The following is a 16,370-nucleotide window of genomic DNA, read 5'->3' on the forward strand; positions in this document are numbered from 1 at the left end:
TTCACTATATAACATTTTAAAAAGTTGTAACAGATTTACAGATCTGCCAGGCAGTCACGCCCTTTTTGACAATATTTTGATATTTTTTTTTATATCAAATAAGCATACAATGTCAATGTGCAATAATGATTGGAAATGTACTTTGTATGATATGACAATCCTCTTCTCATTTAGCTTACCGTTAATCCACACAGAAATTGTTCAGGTGTAGAGAAACCACCTTTTCTGGAAAATTTCTATCAACTTCAAATAACATTTAGTTTGTCTAGCAATGTATTGTTGGAATTTTACTTCTGTCATAATTGTATTTTAGTTTGAATATTTAGGCCTATGATGAAAGCAAAGGAGCATTAAGTGTTACCCTTGACTGTCTGTCTCTCTGTCCATCCATCCTTCTGTCCATCTTTCTGTCCATCTGTCTTTTGGTCTGTCTCATTTTTGATTCTTCACTCTAACTTAAGTTTGTCTCATCAAAATTTAAAAAAAACTAATACACAATGCTAAGAACCACAACACACAGAGTTCAAATTTGGATTGTGAGTCATTAAATATTTTAAAGTTATGCCCCTTTTTAACTTGGAAAGTTGAGCTGGGAAATTTGAGTCCTCTGACACATTCTTCTTTTATCTTAAATATACATATATGTATAAATACTACATATGTATCAATAATCTTTTGATAGGTTGCTCAAGGTGTATGGGTAAAGGATCTTAAAGATACAGTTTGTCTGGCTGTTAACCATAGATACAGACTTATGGCATTTGGTTGTAAAAGGTAATATATATATACACAGATGATAAAACTTGTAAAATAAAGAAAACAGTAATTCATTGTTTTGTGTGAAAGTTATGTTACACAGCATTTTTTTGTGTAATACCATGGGATTGATAACATCATATTTTTAATACATAAATCATTCAGAAATACAATTGTCATCTAAATTTGTGGAAAAAGTATGAATTTACAGGATCAAAAATAATTTAAAACAGATACAAATTTTAACAATTTTTATGTCCCTTCCCGCTGTGACAGCAGAGGGGCATAAAGTGTTACACTTGTCTGTAAGTCAGTTTGTCTGTATGTCTGTAGGCACATACTTTCCCAAAATAGTTTCAGTTCTCTAACTTTAGTTTGCTGTAACCAAATGTTATGACAGTAGTACACAATGCTTATTACCACAAAACACAGATCAAGTTTAAATTTAAGTGGCGTCTCTTTTACTGTTCTAGAGATATGCTCCTTTACAAATGAAAAAAAAAAAAAATTTTTGTTTCTGATCTCTAAAAGTTGCCTCAACCAAATGTTATGAAACTTACACAGTTCTTGAGTGATGTCCCTATGCAAGCCGTGTCATCATCTCCCATTTATTTTTATCACATTACATGCACTGTTTTTGGCTGTTTTTATATATTATGATGTTTAACTTATAATTTATTATTTACAGTGGTGCTGGAGTTGTTTATGTGATAAATGAGGTCGAGGGTACTTTAGAAGTGTCATACAAGTTATCTGTGTCAAGTAAAGATTATCCTGGTAAGTTTTAGTTGTTTATGTGAGGTCGAGGGTACTTTAGAAGTGTCATACAAATTATCTGTGTCAAGTAAAGATTATCCTGGAAGGTTTGAGTTGTAGATGTGATAAATGAGGTCGAGGGTACTTTAGAAGTGTCATACAAGTTAGCCGTGTCAAGTAAAGACTATCCTTGTAAGTTTGAGTTGTAGATGTGATAAATGAGGTCAAGGATACATTAGAAGTGTCATACAAGTTATCTGTGTCAAGTAAAGTTTATCCATGTAAGTTAGAGTTGTAGATGTGATAAATGAGGTCATGGGTTACGGTACATTAGAAGTGTCCTATAATTTAGCTGTGTCAAGCAGTTGGTGTCAAGTAAAGACTATCCTTGTAAGCTTGAGGTGTCCATGTGATAAGGATACATTAAAAATGTCATATAGTTTAGCTGTGTAAAGGAAAGACTATCCTGGTAATCTTGAGGTGTTAATGTGATAAATGAGGTCAAGGATACATTAAAAGTGTCATCCAATTTAGCTGTGTCAAGTAAAGACTCCTGGTAACCTTGAGGTGTCAATGTGATAAATGAGGTCAAGGATACTTTAGAAGCATCATATAATTTAGCTGTGTCAAGTAAAGACTATCCTGGTAACCTTCAGATGTCAGTGTGATAAATTAGGTCAAGGATACATAAGAAGTGTCATATAATTTAGCTTTGTCAAGGAAAGACTATCCTGGTAACCTTGAGGTGTCAATGTGATAAATGAGGTCAAGGATACATTAGAAGTGTCATATGATTTAGCTGTGTCAAGTAAAGATTATTCTGATAACTTTGAGATGTCCATGTGATAAATTAGGTGAAGGGCACATTAACAGTGTCTTATAATTTAGCTGTGTCAAATAAAGAGTATCCTTGTTATCTTGAGGTGTCCATGTAATAAATGAGGTCAAGGATACATTAAAGTGTCATACAATTTAGCTGTGTCAAGTAAAGACTCCTGGTAACCTTAAGATTTCTATTTGTTTAATGAGGTCAAGGAAACATTAGCAGTGTCATATAATTTAGCTTTGCAAGGAGAGACTATCCTGGTTACCTGGAGGTATCAATGTGATAAATGAGGTCAAGGATATATTAAAAGTGTCATATAATTTAGCTGTGTCAAGTAAAGACTCCTGGTAACCTTGAGGTGTCAATGGGATAAATGAGGTCAAGGATACATTCAAAGTGTCATGCTATTTAGCTGTGTTAAGTAAAGACTCCTGATAACCTTGAGTTGTCAATGTGATAAATGAGGTCAAGGATACATTAAAAATGTCATTCAATTTAGCTGTGTCAAGTAAAGACTCCAGGTAACCTTGAGGTGTCAACGTGATAAATTAGGTCAATGATTCATTAACAGTGTCATATAATTTAGCTGTGTCAAATAAAGACTATCCTGGTAATCGTGAGGTGTCCATGAGATAAATGAGGTCAAGGATATATTAAAAGTGTCATATAATTTAGCTGTGTCAAGTAAAGACTCCTGATAACCTTGAGTTGTCAATGTGATAAATGAGATCAAGGATACATTTGAAGTGTCATATAATTTAGCTGTGTCAAGTAAAGACTATCCTGATAACTTTGAGGTGTACATGTGATAAATTAGGCCAATGATACATCAACAGTGTCATATAATTCAGCTGTGTCAAATAAAGACTTAGTATCCTGGTAATCTTGAGGTGTCCATGAGATAAATGAGGTCAAGGATATATTAAAAGTATCATATAATTTAGCTGTGTCAAGTAAAGATTATCCTGATAACTTTGAGGTGTACATGTGATAAATTAGGCCAATGATACATCAACAGTGTCATATAATTCAGCTGTGTCAAATAAAGACTTAGTATCCTGGTAATCTTGAGGTGTCCATGAGATAAATGAGGTCAAGGATATATTAAAAGTATCATATAATTTAGCTGTGTCAAGGAAGTGCTATCATGGTAAGGTTAAGTTGTGTGTGTGATAAATAAGGTTGAGGGTATTTTTACATCTAGTAAAGACTTATATAAACTAATTAATTTTTGTTATCAATTTTTTTGTTTGTATGGTTCAGAATTTGCTTTTCTTAAGCTTAGATGTTAGATGTCAATATATATTTTGTGACATATGTTTATTTTTTAAATATTGATTACAAAGCAGATGTCAAAATTTTCTTTTCTTTCAACTTTACAAATTGTGTGTACAATAACAGATTAATGTAGCACAGCTGTTAACTGCAGATTATTGGTTAAAAGCAACCATTACTGAAGTAATTGAAAGGGTTTTATTGGTTGAATTATTGTAGTTTTAAATGCGTATCAGATCCAACTTAAATGGCCATTGGAACTGTTGCCATCAATAATATTATGTTGTTTAGATCTTACATTGCTGCCCATTCTATTGAATCTATTTAGTCAATCATAAAAATACATTATTGAATAATTTATGAAAACTCTGAATTGTAGAAAAATATATTTTAATCAATATTCCAGATCTCTTAATTTCACATTTCTCTCTATAACTACAAGACATACTAAATGCCTTACTGCAATCATAAATAGCTAGAAAAAAATACGTTAAAGAGTATAAATGCTTCTTGATTGGTACATATCATGTTCAATAAGGCACAAAAACTTGCAAAGAAAACATATCTTTTAGACACAGCGTTGTTAATATAATGGAATCTGATTCGACTGTCATATAAGTGGGAGGTTTAGCTACCTTTATAACCAGGTTTAATCCACCATATTCTACTTAAGAAAATGCCTGTACCAAGTCAGGAGTATGACAAAACTTTGTTATCCATTCGTTTATCTCTTTAGAACTTTTCTATTTATAGCTATCTATATTTATTTTTGAAAAAAAAATCTCAAGTTAAAAGTTTTTATATATTTATTGTTTTATGTTGTTGATTTATATTTTAGATGCAGCCCAAACAGCTGGTTCTGTTCATTGTATGAAATGGACACCAGATGGCACTGCTTTAGCTTTATGTTGGCAGAATGGTGGTTATTCCTTATGGAGTGTGTTTGGTTCATTATTAGTGTGTTCTTTAGCTGGTGAATATAGGTATGTGTTACGACATGATTTGGAATAAACTTGTTGAATATAACTTTGAAGGTTTTTGGTTAACCAAACTGCTTTCACATGGCACTGTTAAAAGCACAGGGTTGGCAAAGTATTACCCGCCTGGGAAAACCCAGGCGGGAATTCCTGTGTTTTCCCAGCCTGGGCAATACTCCCAGAAATGGGTAATACTGGGTATTACTGGGCAATAAGACTTTTTAAGCTTATTTTAACACAAAATAGTGAAGTCTTGTTGTAGTTTCATAGTAGTATAGCTAAATATATACATTTTATACAGATAACCATTGAGAGTCATGTTTCTAGAAGATTGAAAATTCAATTTCATTCTTTTCTCCACTACTTCTATGTAGGCAGTATACAAAATTTGAATATTTTAGGATTATTAATACCTTGTTAATTTCCATGTATTGTTTCAACTATCCAAACTTTAAAAAAAAAATGCATTTTATAGCAGTGTTTATGTGAATTATAAATTTAAATGTCTTTGCAATCATATTGCTAAATAAACACCCTACAGGGTCAAGTCATTAACCCTTATAGAAATGAAAAGGCTGAATATTGTTATATAAACATGTGCATATCAATGTCCTAATCTGAATAGCTACTTATTAATTAGTGATGTACATATAAATTATGCCAAAGTAATTTTTTTTACATTTTCTTGTTAATTCTTAATGCAAGATATATATATATACATTTGGAAAATGAATTCTTTGAATTTATGTTAACAGTTTGACCAATCTAGACGAGAGGGTCAGGGTTTCCGCTGGCGGTAAAAATAATAATTGTGGCGATTAAAATTCGTCATTGGCGAAAGAATTTGGCGAAAGAAATATATATAACGATTTATTTTCAGCCATCTTGTTTATTTACTTATTTCGGGTTTCTCGGACTTTACCAGATCAGACAATACTCGGAATTTACCTTGAACTCGTTAAGGGATTTGACAGAAAATCAATAATCAGCTGATTGCATATACAGCTATCGACATCAAAGGACTAATTAAGGTGTTAATTGTATTATATGACAAAATGATATGGTTAAATGGCGTCCGTCACATGTCACAAAAGGGATTTATTATTACAACTTTGCGACGCATGTGTTTGAAGCAAAATTTTGACGCTTCCTCTCGATCCGTCTTTTAATTATAGTCCAGAAAAAAAAAACTGTTATTATGCCGAAAAAGGTTCAAAAGCAAGAAAGGTCTCTGATTTTGAACATTATTATTTAACTTTGATATAGATAATTGATTTGAGTGGGTACTTTAAAGTCGTTTCAGTGACACACGTGGTTCATGCATAGTTTTACTTGTTTATGATAGTTTAGAAAAGAAAACTGTCGTTATGAAGAAATCTATTCAAACGGTTGGCATGAGAGTAACCCTTCAATGTAATGACTACACCTTACACAAGGGATCAATTCCAAGTGATAAAATGTTTTTGTTTTGTTGTAAAAACCTCTTCTTATTGAGGGGGTGGGGTGGGGGGCTGGAAAAAAAAGAAATATTTTAAAAGAAAAATATATTTGTGTTACTTGGCGAAAAAAATAATAAAGTGGCGAAAAATATATTGTTTTGGCGAAAGATGTGGCGAAAAAAATAATTGACCCAGGGGAAACCCTGGAGAGGGTGATTTAATAGACTTTCAGAAGAGAATTATTGATAAAGGCCTTTTACATTAATATTTGTATAATGTGTGCCTACATGTTTACTTGTCTCATAGTTGCAAGAATGTATATACACTTGTATTATCACTCTGAAACAAGTAAACTAATTTATAAATCAAAATGTGTTTATAAATATCTTAAATGTATTGCAATTGAGTTTGATCACTGAATCCTCTTTAAAATTCAGGCCAGTATTTTATATTACCCAGTATTGCCAAGTATTACCCATTAAAACCTAGTAAAACCTGGGTTTTCCCAGTATTTCCCACTGGGCTGGGCAATACTAATAAAACCCAGGTTTTTGCCAACCCTGTAAAAGCATACTAAACAAATTGTATTTTTTAAGCAAGAACTTCACAAATTGGCTGTTGTGATCATTGTTTTACTTCCCTCCACACAGGATGGCTTGTACAATACATATTTACTATAGAAACCTAATACTAATGCAATTACTTTGTATCAATGGTTCTGATTGGATGACAGTAAGCAAAAAAATTCTCTATCTTCTTGTCTGTAACGAAGGAAGGTGACATTTTGAATTGGGGAATGTAATCTCACTTGTTGCACCTAGAAATCTACTTTTTATCAAATTTTATTACATTCTGCAGCGGCCAAGAAGCCAGAAAACGCCTGGTGTAAATGTTTGATGCTGGAAGCATACCTATGATGTCATCTCGTTTAGGGTGATAATATGAAGATGATAATATGTTTTTGCTGAATTTTCTTTGATGAAAATTTCACACTGAAATAATAATTGAAATTGAATTATGTAGTTGTTTTGTATTAGAGATAACTGTATTGTATTTGAAGCTTTGTGGATGTCCATTGGTAGTTATACTGTCTTAAAGACCTGTTTACCTGTCTCCGCTATGCATTGCCAGGTAAACTACATTTGCGACAGTAAACTATCGATGGACGTCCGCAAAGCTTCAAATACAATACAGTTATCTCTTAATTGACAACTTTTTGAACTATGGATAAAAATTCTTGTAAGATTTGTCAGCTCTGTTCATTTTGTATACCATTAGGAAAAAGATAAGACATGGAATGACTTACTGGTGATGACAAATTTAGTTTAAAAAAAAGCAGAACTCAAATTACACTTGTCCCAATTTCATAATTGTTAGTGTAATAATAGCTCTGATGTTGTCAATTTGGGCTGACAATTATGAATTAACCTTCAAATGTTGCCACTATGATTGAAGTTTTAAAATGTTGGCAATTTCTGACTCATTACTTAAGTTTCCAAAATTAACTTATTTGTTAAGGGCACATATTTCTTTTTTCTGTACAAAAAGAAGAAATATTTTAATATCTATTACCTGTTAAAGAGATGTTATAATAGTTTTTAATAGCAAGTGACATCTTTTGTAAATTATTTAATATAAGTGTTTCATTTTACAGTTTTCCCTATGACAGTGTGCATTTATTTCCACCACCAGTCAAAGCTATGGTAAGTTTTAAGTCTCCACCACCAGTCAAAGCTATGGTAAGTTTTAAGTCTCCACCACCAGTCAAAGCTATGGTAAGTTTTAAGTCTCCACCACCAGTCAAAGCTATGGTAAGTTTTAAGTCTCCACCACCAGTCAAAGCTATGGTAATTTTTAAGTCTCCACCACCAGTCAAAGCTATGGTAATTTTTAAGTCTCCACCACCAGTCAAAGCTATGGTAAGTTTTAAGTCTCCACCACCAGTCAAAGCTATGGTAAGTTTTAAGTCTCCACCACCAGTCAAAGCTATGGTAAGTTTTAAGTCTCCACCACCAGTCAAAGCTATGGTAAGTTTTAAGTCTCCACCACCAGTCAAAGCTATGGTAATTTTTAAGTCTCCACCACCAGTCAAAGCTATGGTAAGTTTTAAGTCTCCACCACCAGTCAAAGCTATGGTAAGTTTTAAGTCTCCACCACCAGTCAAAGCTATGGTAAGTTTTAAGTCTCCACCAGTCAAAGCTATGGTAAGTTTTAAGTCTCCACCACCAGTCAAAGCTATGGTAAGTTTTAAGTCTCCACCACCAGTCAAAGCTATGGTAAGTTTTAAGTCTCCACCACCAGTCAAAGCTATGGTAAGTTTTAAGTCCACCACCAGTCAAAGCTATGGTAAGTTTTAAGTCTCCACCACCAGTCAAAGCTATGGTAAGTTTTAAGTCTCCACCACCAGTCAAAGCTATGGTAAGTTTTAAGTCTCCACCACCAGTCAAAGCTATGGTAAATTTTAAGTCTCCACCAGTCAAAGCTATGGTAAGTTTTAAGTCTCCACCAGTCAAAGCTATGGTAAGTTTTATCCACCACCAGTCAAAGCAATGGTAAGTTTTATCCACCACCAGTCAAAGCTATGGTAAGTTTTATTCACCACCAGTCAAAGCTATGGTAAGTTTTAAGTCACATACAATTCCTGTTGATTTACATTTATGATATTATTGTTCTTCAATTTCAAACTTTAAAATGTAGTAACAATGACTTGAAAAAATTGTTTAAAACCCAAATCACAATTTTATATTGTCATCTTGGTTTATAGATATACAATAGCCTAGAAAATAGCTATCTTGTCTTCAGAATTGAAAGGTCTTATTGTCTTTTTATCGCAATTTCTACTTTAATACTTAGTACCTTGGCAATATTTCCTAATTTAACTTCATTTATTATTGGTAGATCTATTCAAATTTTTTTCTGTCATTTGAAATAATGTACTCAAGTGTTTTTTAATAACTATTTATAGGTCAGTGTATAAATTGTTTACTTTACAGGAGTGGGGTCTAGAGGGTTATCAGTTGTGGATGGTTTGTGGTGACCAGAAAGAGGCTCACCAGACTGATTACAATGATAATACACAGTGTTCACATGCCATGCAGCTTCACTTTGTCAAAAGTGCTCTAACTGTCAATCCTTGTTCAGTAAGTTATTATTAGTGAGGCTAGAAAAAACAGATGATAAAACTAAAACTAAAGTATACAGTTGCATTGCCATGCCAATTTTTAAGGAGACTTCATGTTTAGAAAATACAAATGTACTATCATATGTTCCTATAACTGGAAAATTATTTTTCATGAAAATTTCTGTAATAGCAAAAGTTATAAAAAAACTGTTTTATCTTTAATTTTTCAACATATCATTATAACTATTGTCTTGACTTGATATAGTGTTGCTGTTTTGGTTCATCTTTTTGAATTATTATACATGTTAACACAATTCCAAAATTTCTTAACTTAAATGTTGCTTCATACTAGATAGTTTTCATCAAAATCCCTTCCTGAAGTGATGTGTCAAAAGTTGTTTGGTGAAAATATAGGATATAAAGATAACATATTATTTTTACCTACCATATCTATTTGGAACAAAATAATATTACGGCGAATATCTTATAACCTAAAGACATAACATGAGTGTTTTAACTTCTAATTAGTTCATCTTTTGTTCATATAAAACTGGGGATGTTTTGAAAATTTATATTTTAATCATCTCAATTTTGTTTTTGCAGGCAAACCATGAACATGTGTTTTTACAAGGAGAAGATAAGATTTATTTAAATATGGGAGATAGCTCTCAGAAGCCTAGTCATTTAGAATCTCATGTGTCAGTGGGCAACAAACTCTGGCAGATGATTCCTATATCACACAGCTATCTTGCCTCAAATTGGCCTATTAGGGTATGTTGTTGCTTATGAGGTAGATGCGAAGATAAACTTATATATTAACATTTTGTTTAAAAGTATATGGTATTCAGGTTTTAACAATGACACTCAACCTTTATGTAATATTAGAACAAGCTGAGTGAATTTATTCATATTTGTGGCTTAGCTAATAGCTAGTTTATTTCACCTGGCCTAGAATGCTTCTGAGCTATTGACATTACAAATGTAAAAAAGGAGATGTGATATGATTGCCAACGAGACAAATATCTACCAAAAGTTCAAATGAAATAATAAGCAACCAAACAATATCCTGTAACATTTAGTCTTCTATAAAAGGTCCCAACATGAATAATATGAAACAATTCAATTGAGAATACAATGTACTAACAGCCTAATTTATAAAAAAATATATATATGAAAGTCATGAACCAACGGCAACCACTAAATAACATGCTCCTGACAGGCAAATTTAGAATGTGTTAGGGTTACACATTTTTGAAGGTGCCAACCTTCCCCTAACCTGGGATAGTGGTGTAACAGCACAACAAACCCTCCCCTAACCTGGGATAGTGGTGTAACAGCACAACAAACCCTCCCCTAACCTGGGATAGTGGTGTAACAGCACAACAAACCCTCCCCTAACCTGGGATAGTGGTGTAACAGCACAACAAACCTTCCCCTAACCTGGGATAGTGGTGTAACAGCACAACAAACCCTCCCCTAACCTGGGATAGTGGTGTAACAGCACAACAAACCCTCCCCTAACCTGGGATAGTGGTGTAACAGCACAACAAACCCTCCCCTAACCTGGGATAGTGGTGTAACAGCACAACAAACCCTCCCCTAACCTGGGATAGTGGTGTAACAGCACAACAAACCCTCCCCTAACCTGGGATAGTGGTGTAACAGCACAACAAACCTTCCCCTAACCTGGGATAGTGGTGTAACAGCACAACAAACCTTCCCCTAACCTGGGATAGTGGTGTAACAGCACAACAAACCCTCCCCTAATCTGGGATAGTGGTGTAACAGCACAACAAACCCTCCCCTAACCTGGGATAGTGGTGTAACAGCATAACAAACCTTCCCCTAACCCAGGATAGTGGTGTAACAGCACAACAAACCCTCCCCTAACCTGGGATAGTGGTGTAACAGCACAACAAACCCTCCCCTAACCTGGGATAGTGGTGTAACAGCATAACAAACCTTCCCCTAACCTGGGATAGTGGTGTAACAGCACAACAAACCCTCCCCTAACCTGGGATAGTGGTGTAACAGCACAACAAACCCTCCCCTAACCTGGGATAGTGGTGTAACAGCACAACAAACCCTCCCCTAACCTGGGATAGTGGTGTAACAGCACAACAAACCCTCCCCTAACCTGGGATAGTGGTGTAACAGCACAACAAACCCTCCCCTAACCAAGGATAGTGGTGTAACAGCACAACAAACCCTCCCCTAACCTGGGATAGTGGTGTAACAGCACAACAAAACCTCCCCTAACCTGGGATAGTGGTGTAACAGCATAACAAACCTTCCCCTAACCTGGGATAGTGGTGTAACAGCACAACAAGCCTTCCCCTAACCTGGGATAGTGGTGTAACAGCACAACAAACCCTCCCCTAACCTGGGATAGTGGTGTAACAGCACAACAAACTCTCCCCTAACCTGGGATAGTGGTGTAACAGCACAACAAACCCTCCCCTAACCTGGGATAGTGGTGTAACAGCATAACAAACCTTCCCCTAACCTGGGATAGTGGTGTAACAGCACAACAAACCCTCCCCTAACCTGGGATAGTGGTAACAGCACAACAAACCCTCCCCTAACCTGGGATAGTGGTGTAACAGCACAACAAACCCTCCCCTAACCTGGGATAGTGGTGTAACAGCATAATAAACCTTCCCCTAACCTGGGATAGTGGTGTAACAGCACAACAAACCCTCCCCTAACCTGGGATAGTGGTGTAACAGCACAACAAACCCTCCCCTAACCTGGGATAGTGGTGTAACAGCATAACATAAGAACAAACAATAAAGATCAGTTGAAAGGGTCTGACATAATCAGATAAATACAAATCAGAAGAACATCGAACACAAACCTGACATGGCAGGTTACTTATACTTTCCTAAAACAAAATTGACACAAAGTACAGTCTACAGATGACTTCTATGCATTATCATTTAGAAAATCTGGATCTCTGAAACAACTGGGGCAAATACATATAACTGAGGAAAAAAACACATAATTGTTATCTGCTCATTTTATGTGCAGTTAGTGCAGCTTTAGACTATCAAATTTGGCATTATTGATCATTTGAAAATTTCTGTGCAAACAATGATAAATGACTCCTTGTCTACTGTGATGACTTTTGTTATACATAGATGTACTCTATAATTGCTTTGTATTGATGTTACAACCACAATATGTGAAATGTTAGTAGACAATTTCTTTGGAGTGCGAGAACTTTTAATTTTTAATTTGATATTTTAGTATGCAGCTGTAGATAAAACTGGTCAGTGTGTGGCTGTAGCAGGGAAGACTGGGCTGGCACATTATACTTGTTCTAATAGGAAATGGAAGTTATTTGGTAATGAAACACAGGTATGTTCATGACGGAGGTAGTTTTGTTTTACATGTTCATCATGGGGGCACTATGTTTGTGCACATTCACTCAGTTTAACTTTGCTTTCAAACACCATAAAATTCTTGTACTAAATAAAAAATCTAGTCAATTTTACATCTTATTATTTGTGCAAAAAGAAGGTTTATATTCATCACTTCTTTACTCAGAATAAATTTTTTGTCATCACAATATTTGAAATGATGTAAAATGCTCTTATTAAGGAACTAAAAGTTTTCTTGCCTTCTGACCTTTAATATATTTTGTTAGTTTATTAATCATGATATCAGAATTGCTTGTTGCATTATTTATGTTACTGTCTCTTTATTATCAGGAGAGAGATTTAGTAGTATCTGGAGGAATGTCATGGTGGAAAGATTTTATATGTGTTGCCTGTTACAATATTGTGGGACAAAGAGATGAAGTAGGTTAACAAATAGTTGTTTTTTGTTTTTTATTTTCAAGAATCCCCGAATATTGTGAAAGGGCTTTTATTATATCATTAAATCCAATGAAAACACTTTTTTTCCTGAATGCTGAAGATTGGTTTCCTTATTTATGAATTTCGGCAAAATATCAATAAGAAATAACCTCAGCAACACATTAAAACAAAAAAGACATCTAGAGTACAACATTTCATACACAAGTTTTCATACCATATAGAAATACTTTTGAAACAAAATCAACAGTTTTAAACCAGAAAATGAAACAATCAAACACTCATCAGTATTTGGTTAGTTTATGAATTATTCACAATTTTTTTCTTCATTTTGCAGATAAGGGGCTATCCACAAGGTTGTAAATTAGACAATACATTTTCCATATTTTTTTCATTTTACAGATAAGGTGCTATCCACGAGGTTGTAAATTAGACAATACATTTTCCATGTCAGTGAAAGTGCCGTCACAGATTTTACTACTAAATATATTCAGGGATATACTCATTGTTTTCTGCATAGACTCTCATATAATGTTATTTAATTTGGATAGAAAGAATACTCAATCTAGTAAGTATAGTGTAGTTGTTTTAGTCTCTGCTTTACAGATTCAAAAATCTAATGTATGTTGTCTGGAGGCATTGACAATAATTTGTTAAACTTTGTGTTTTCTAATTTATCTCAAATTTAAAAGAGTTAAAACATGATTCATTATCATCAGTGATTATGTTTGCAATCTGCATTTTTTCCATTAAAGTGATCATTATTAAATGAAATGATTTCTGATCAATTTCTTTAAATGAATATGTTTTAAGTAAAAACTAAATTTTGAATGAATCTGCAATAATTGTACATGACAACATATGTTTATGACAAGTTTACAACCCCATGCTAATTATCGGTCACACCAGTACATGTATAACAGTTGGTTGTTACAGGTGCTAATTGAGGTTGCACTTTGTAAATACAGCTGTTTCACAAACCTCGCCTCTTTTGGGGAGATATATAATATTCATAAATAAGTTATTTTGTTTACATACTGGTTCCCAGATATGATCTCTATGTTTCATATCATAGAGGCATAACTTTAGAATTTTACAAGTATAAATAGAAAACTATAGCGACAGCCTTGAATTGTAAGGGAGACCCAAAGTGAAGGTTGGGTAGTACAGAATTAAGTACAAGTTTAAACTCTCAGAATTTCAGGGTACATAAATGTTGAAAATATGCTGCCCAGTCCTATATTTTGACCTTTAAGAAATATTGAAGTGCATATAAACTTTCCCTTCTATGATATTATTTTGTTCGAAACTCAAACTCGAAACTGCAAAGTAAAAGTAGTACAGTTTTAGCAGTAAAAGAAGTTCCTATGGGAAATTGCATTGTCTATAACCTCTAACAATTAGTTAGTAAACACTGTTTAATATGGGAAATTGCATTGTCTATAACCTCTAACAATTAATTAGTAAACACTGTTTAACTCACTGTCATTAAGAATGTTATTATTAGATGATATGTGGTTTGTCTCTTTCTTCCACACTTCTTGAATTCATTCTATACACTTCTACTACATCTAAGACACACCACTGCATACAAGAATTATCATCCTAAGAAAGATAACTCGATTATTTTTTTCTGATTCTTAAAAAAATATGTCCATGGTTGGCAATGAAATATAATTAGTTTGGTATAAGCAATTATATTATAACCATTATTTTAACTTCTTTATCTTATCAGATGACAGGGGTTAAAAGCTACCTGCTTTAACATCCAGATCTGTCTTCATACTTTTAAGTTGTTTTTGTCGAGCCTGCGACTTTTGTTGCAGAAAGCTCGACATAGGGATAGTGATCTGGCGGGGGCAGTGTCGGCGTTAGCTGACTTCTTAAAAGCTTTATATTTTAGAACGTGGAAGACCTGGATGCTTCATACTTTGTATATAGATGCCTCATGTTACAAAGTTTCCGTCAGTCACATGTCCAATGTCCTTGACTTCATTTTCATGGTTCAGTGACTACTTAAAAAAAAAGTTCAGATTTTTTGTAATGTTAAATTCTCTCTTATAATAAGAAATAGGATAACTACATTTGGTATGTGCGTACCTTGCAAGGTCCTCATTGCCGTCAGACAGTTGACCTTGACCTCATTTCATGGATCAATGAACAAGGTTAAGTTTTGGTGGTCAAGTCCATATCTCAGATACTATAAGCAATAGGTCTACTATATACGGTGTATGGAAGGACTGTAAGGTGAACATGTCCAACTGGCAGGTGTCATCTGACCTTGACCTCATTTTCATGGTTCAGTGGTTATAGTTAAGTTTTTGTGTTTTGGTCTGTTTTTCTTATACTGTATGCAATAGATCTTCTATATTTGCTGTATGGAATGATTGTAAGGTGTACATGTCAAGCTGGCATTTGTCATCTGACCTTGACCTCATTTTCATGGTTCATTGGTCAAAGTTAAGTTTCTGAGTTTTGGTCTTTTTTTCTAATACTATATGCAATAGGTCAACTATATTTGGTGTATGAAAATATTTTATGATCTATATAGTCGTGCAGATTTTATTTGACCTTGACCAAATTTTCACGGTTCATTGCTCAGTGTTAGGTTTTGTGTTTTGGTCTGTTTTTCTTAAATGATAAGCAATAGGTCAACTAAATTTGTTGTATAGAAGAATTATTTGCTGTACATGGCTGCCTGGCATGGTTCATCTGACCTTGACCACATTTTCATAGTTCATTGGTCAATGTTTTATTTTCTTGGTTAATGTTAAGTTTATGGGACAGTTGTAATAAAGCTCTCTACTTTGGACTATCAACATAATTTCAATGATTAGTAAAGAAGGCGAGACATTTCAGTGTGTGCACTCTTGTCTCAGTTAAATTTGTTAATGGTTCTTAACTTCTTTGTTTAATTGTAGATCCGGCATTAGATATCAACAAAAGACAGGAAGTCTCACTGAACAATTATGTACCACATCCTGTCTGTGTCACAGGATTGGCACTTTCTTCCCTCAAAACAGAGTATGGTAAGTCAGGTTTCTCAATATCATGTATTTCCCTAGGTTAAAGGGGCACTAGCTGTCAAATTCATTGTTACCGATTTGACTCAAATTCTCATATTTGGTTTATAACAAGGTAAAACATTTATCCAAACTATCAAAAGTCTAAAATAAACAGTTTACAGAGCATGGGGTAGATAATATATAGGTTCGTTTCGTGTGTATTTTAGTCCAGACGCCATCTAATTAACTATCGATTTGACCTCAGATGACCATATAAGCGATGTTAACAAAAATAAAGATACGAATAGATTAAACCAACACGTGCAATTGGATTTTTATAGGTCTGTTTGATTTTATTTTATAGATTAAAAATAGATGTTTCTCATTGTTTTTAACC

The 16,370-nt window shown here is 33.9% G+C and overlaps 1 protein-coding gene across 3 annotated transcripts in view; it reads left to right on the top strand.

Moving 5' to 3' along the window:
• LOC139491464 (guanine nucleotide exchange factor subunit RIC1-like) overlaps window positions 1–16,370 on the top strand; it is a 57,091-nt gene that overhangs the window by 20,759 nt on the left and 19,962 nt on the right. For all 3 annotated transcript variants that reach the window (XM_071279179.1, XM_071279171.1, XM_071279187.1), the window contains exons 7-16: window positions 683–774; window positions 1,445–1,533; window positions 4,452–4,596; window positions 7,684–7,732; window positions 9,023–9,169; window positions 9,754–9,921; window positions 12,400–12,510; window positions 12,864–12,953; window positions 13,371–13,536; window positions 15,890–15,997. In XM_071279179.1, coding sequence (XP_071135280.1) covers window positions 683–774; window positions 1,445–1,533; window positions 4,452–4,596; window positions 7,684–7,732; window positions 9,023–9,169; window positions 9,754–9,921; window positions 12,400–12,510; window positions 12,864–12,953; window positions 13,371–13,536; window positions 15,890–15,997 — 1,165 coding nt within the window. The remainder of the gene's footprint in view (window positions 1–682; window positions 775–1,444; window positions 1,534–4,451; window positions 4,597–7,683; window positions 7,733–9,022; window positions 9,170–9,753; window positions 9,922–12,399; window positions 12,511–12,863; window positions 12,954–13,370; window positions 13,537–15,889; window positions 15,998–16,370) is intronic.

Source organism: Mytilus edulis, chromosome 1, assembly GCF_963676685.1.
Source record: "Mytilus edulis chromosome 1, xbMytEdul2.2, whole genome shotgun sequence".
NCBI lineage: Eukaryota > Metazoa > Mollusca > Bivalvia > Mytilida > Mytilidae > Mytilus > Mytilus edulis.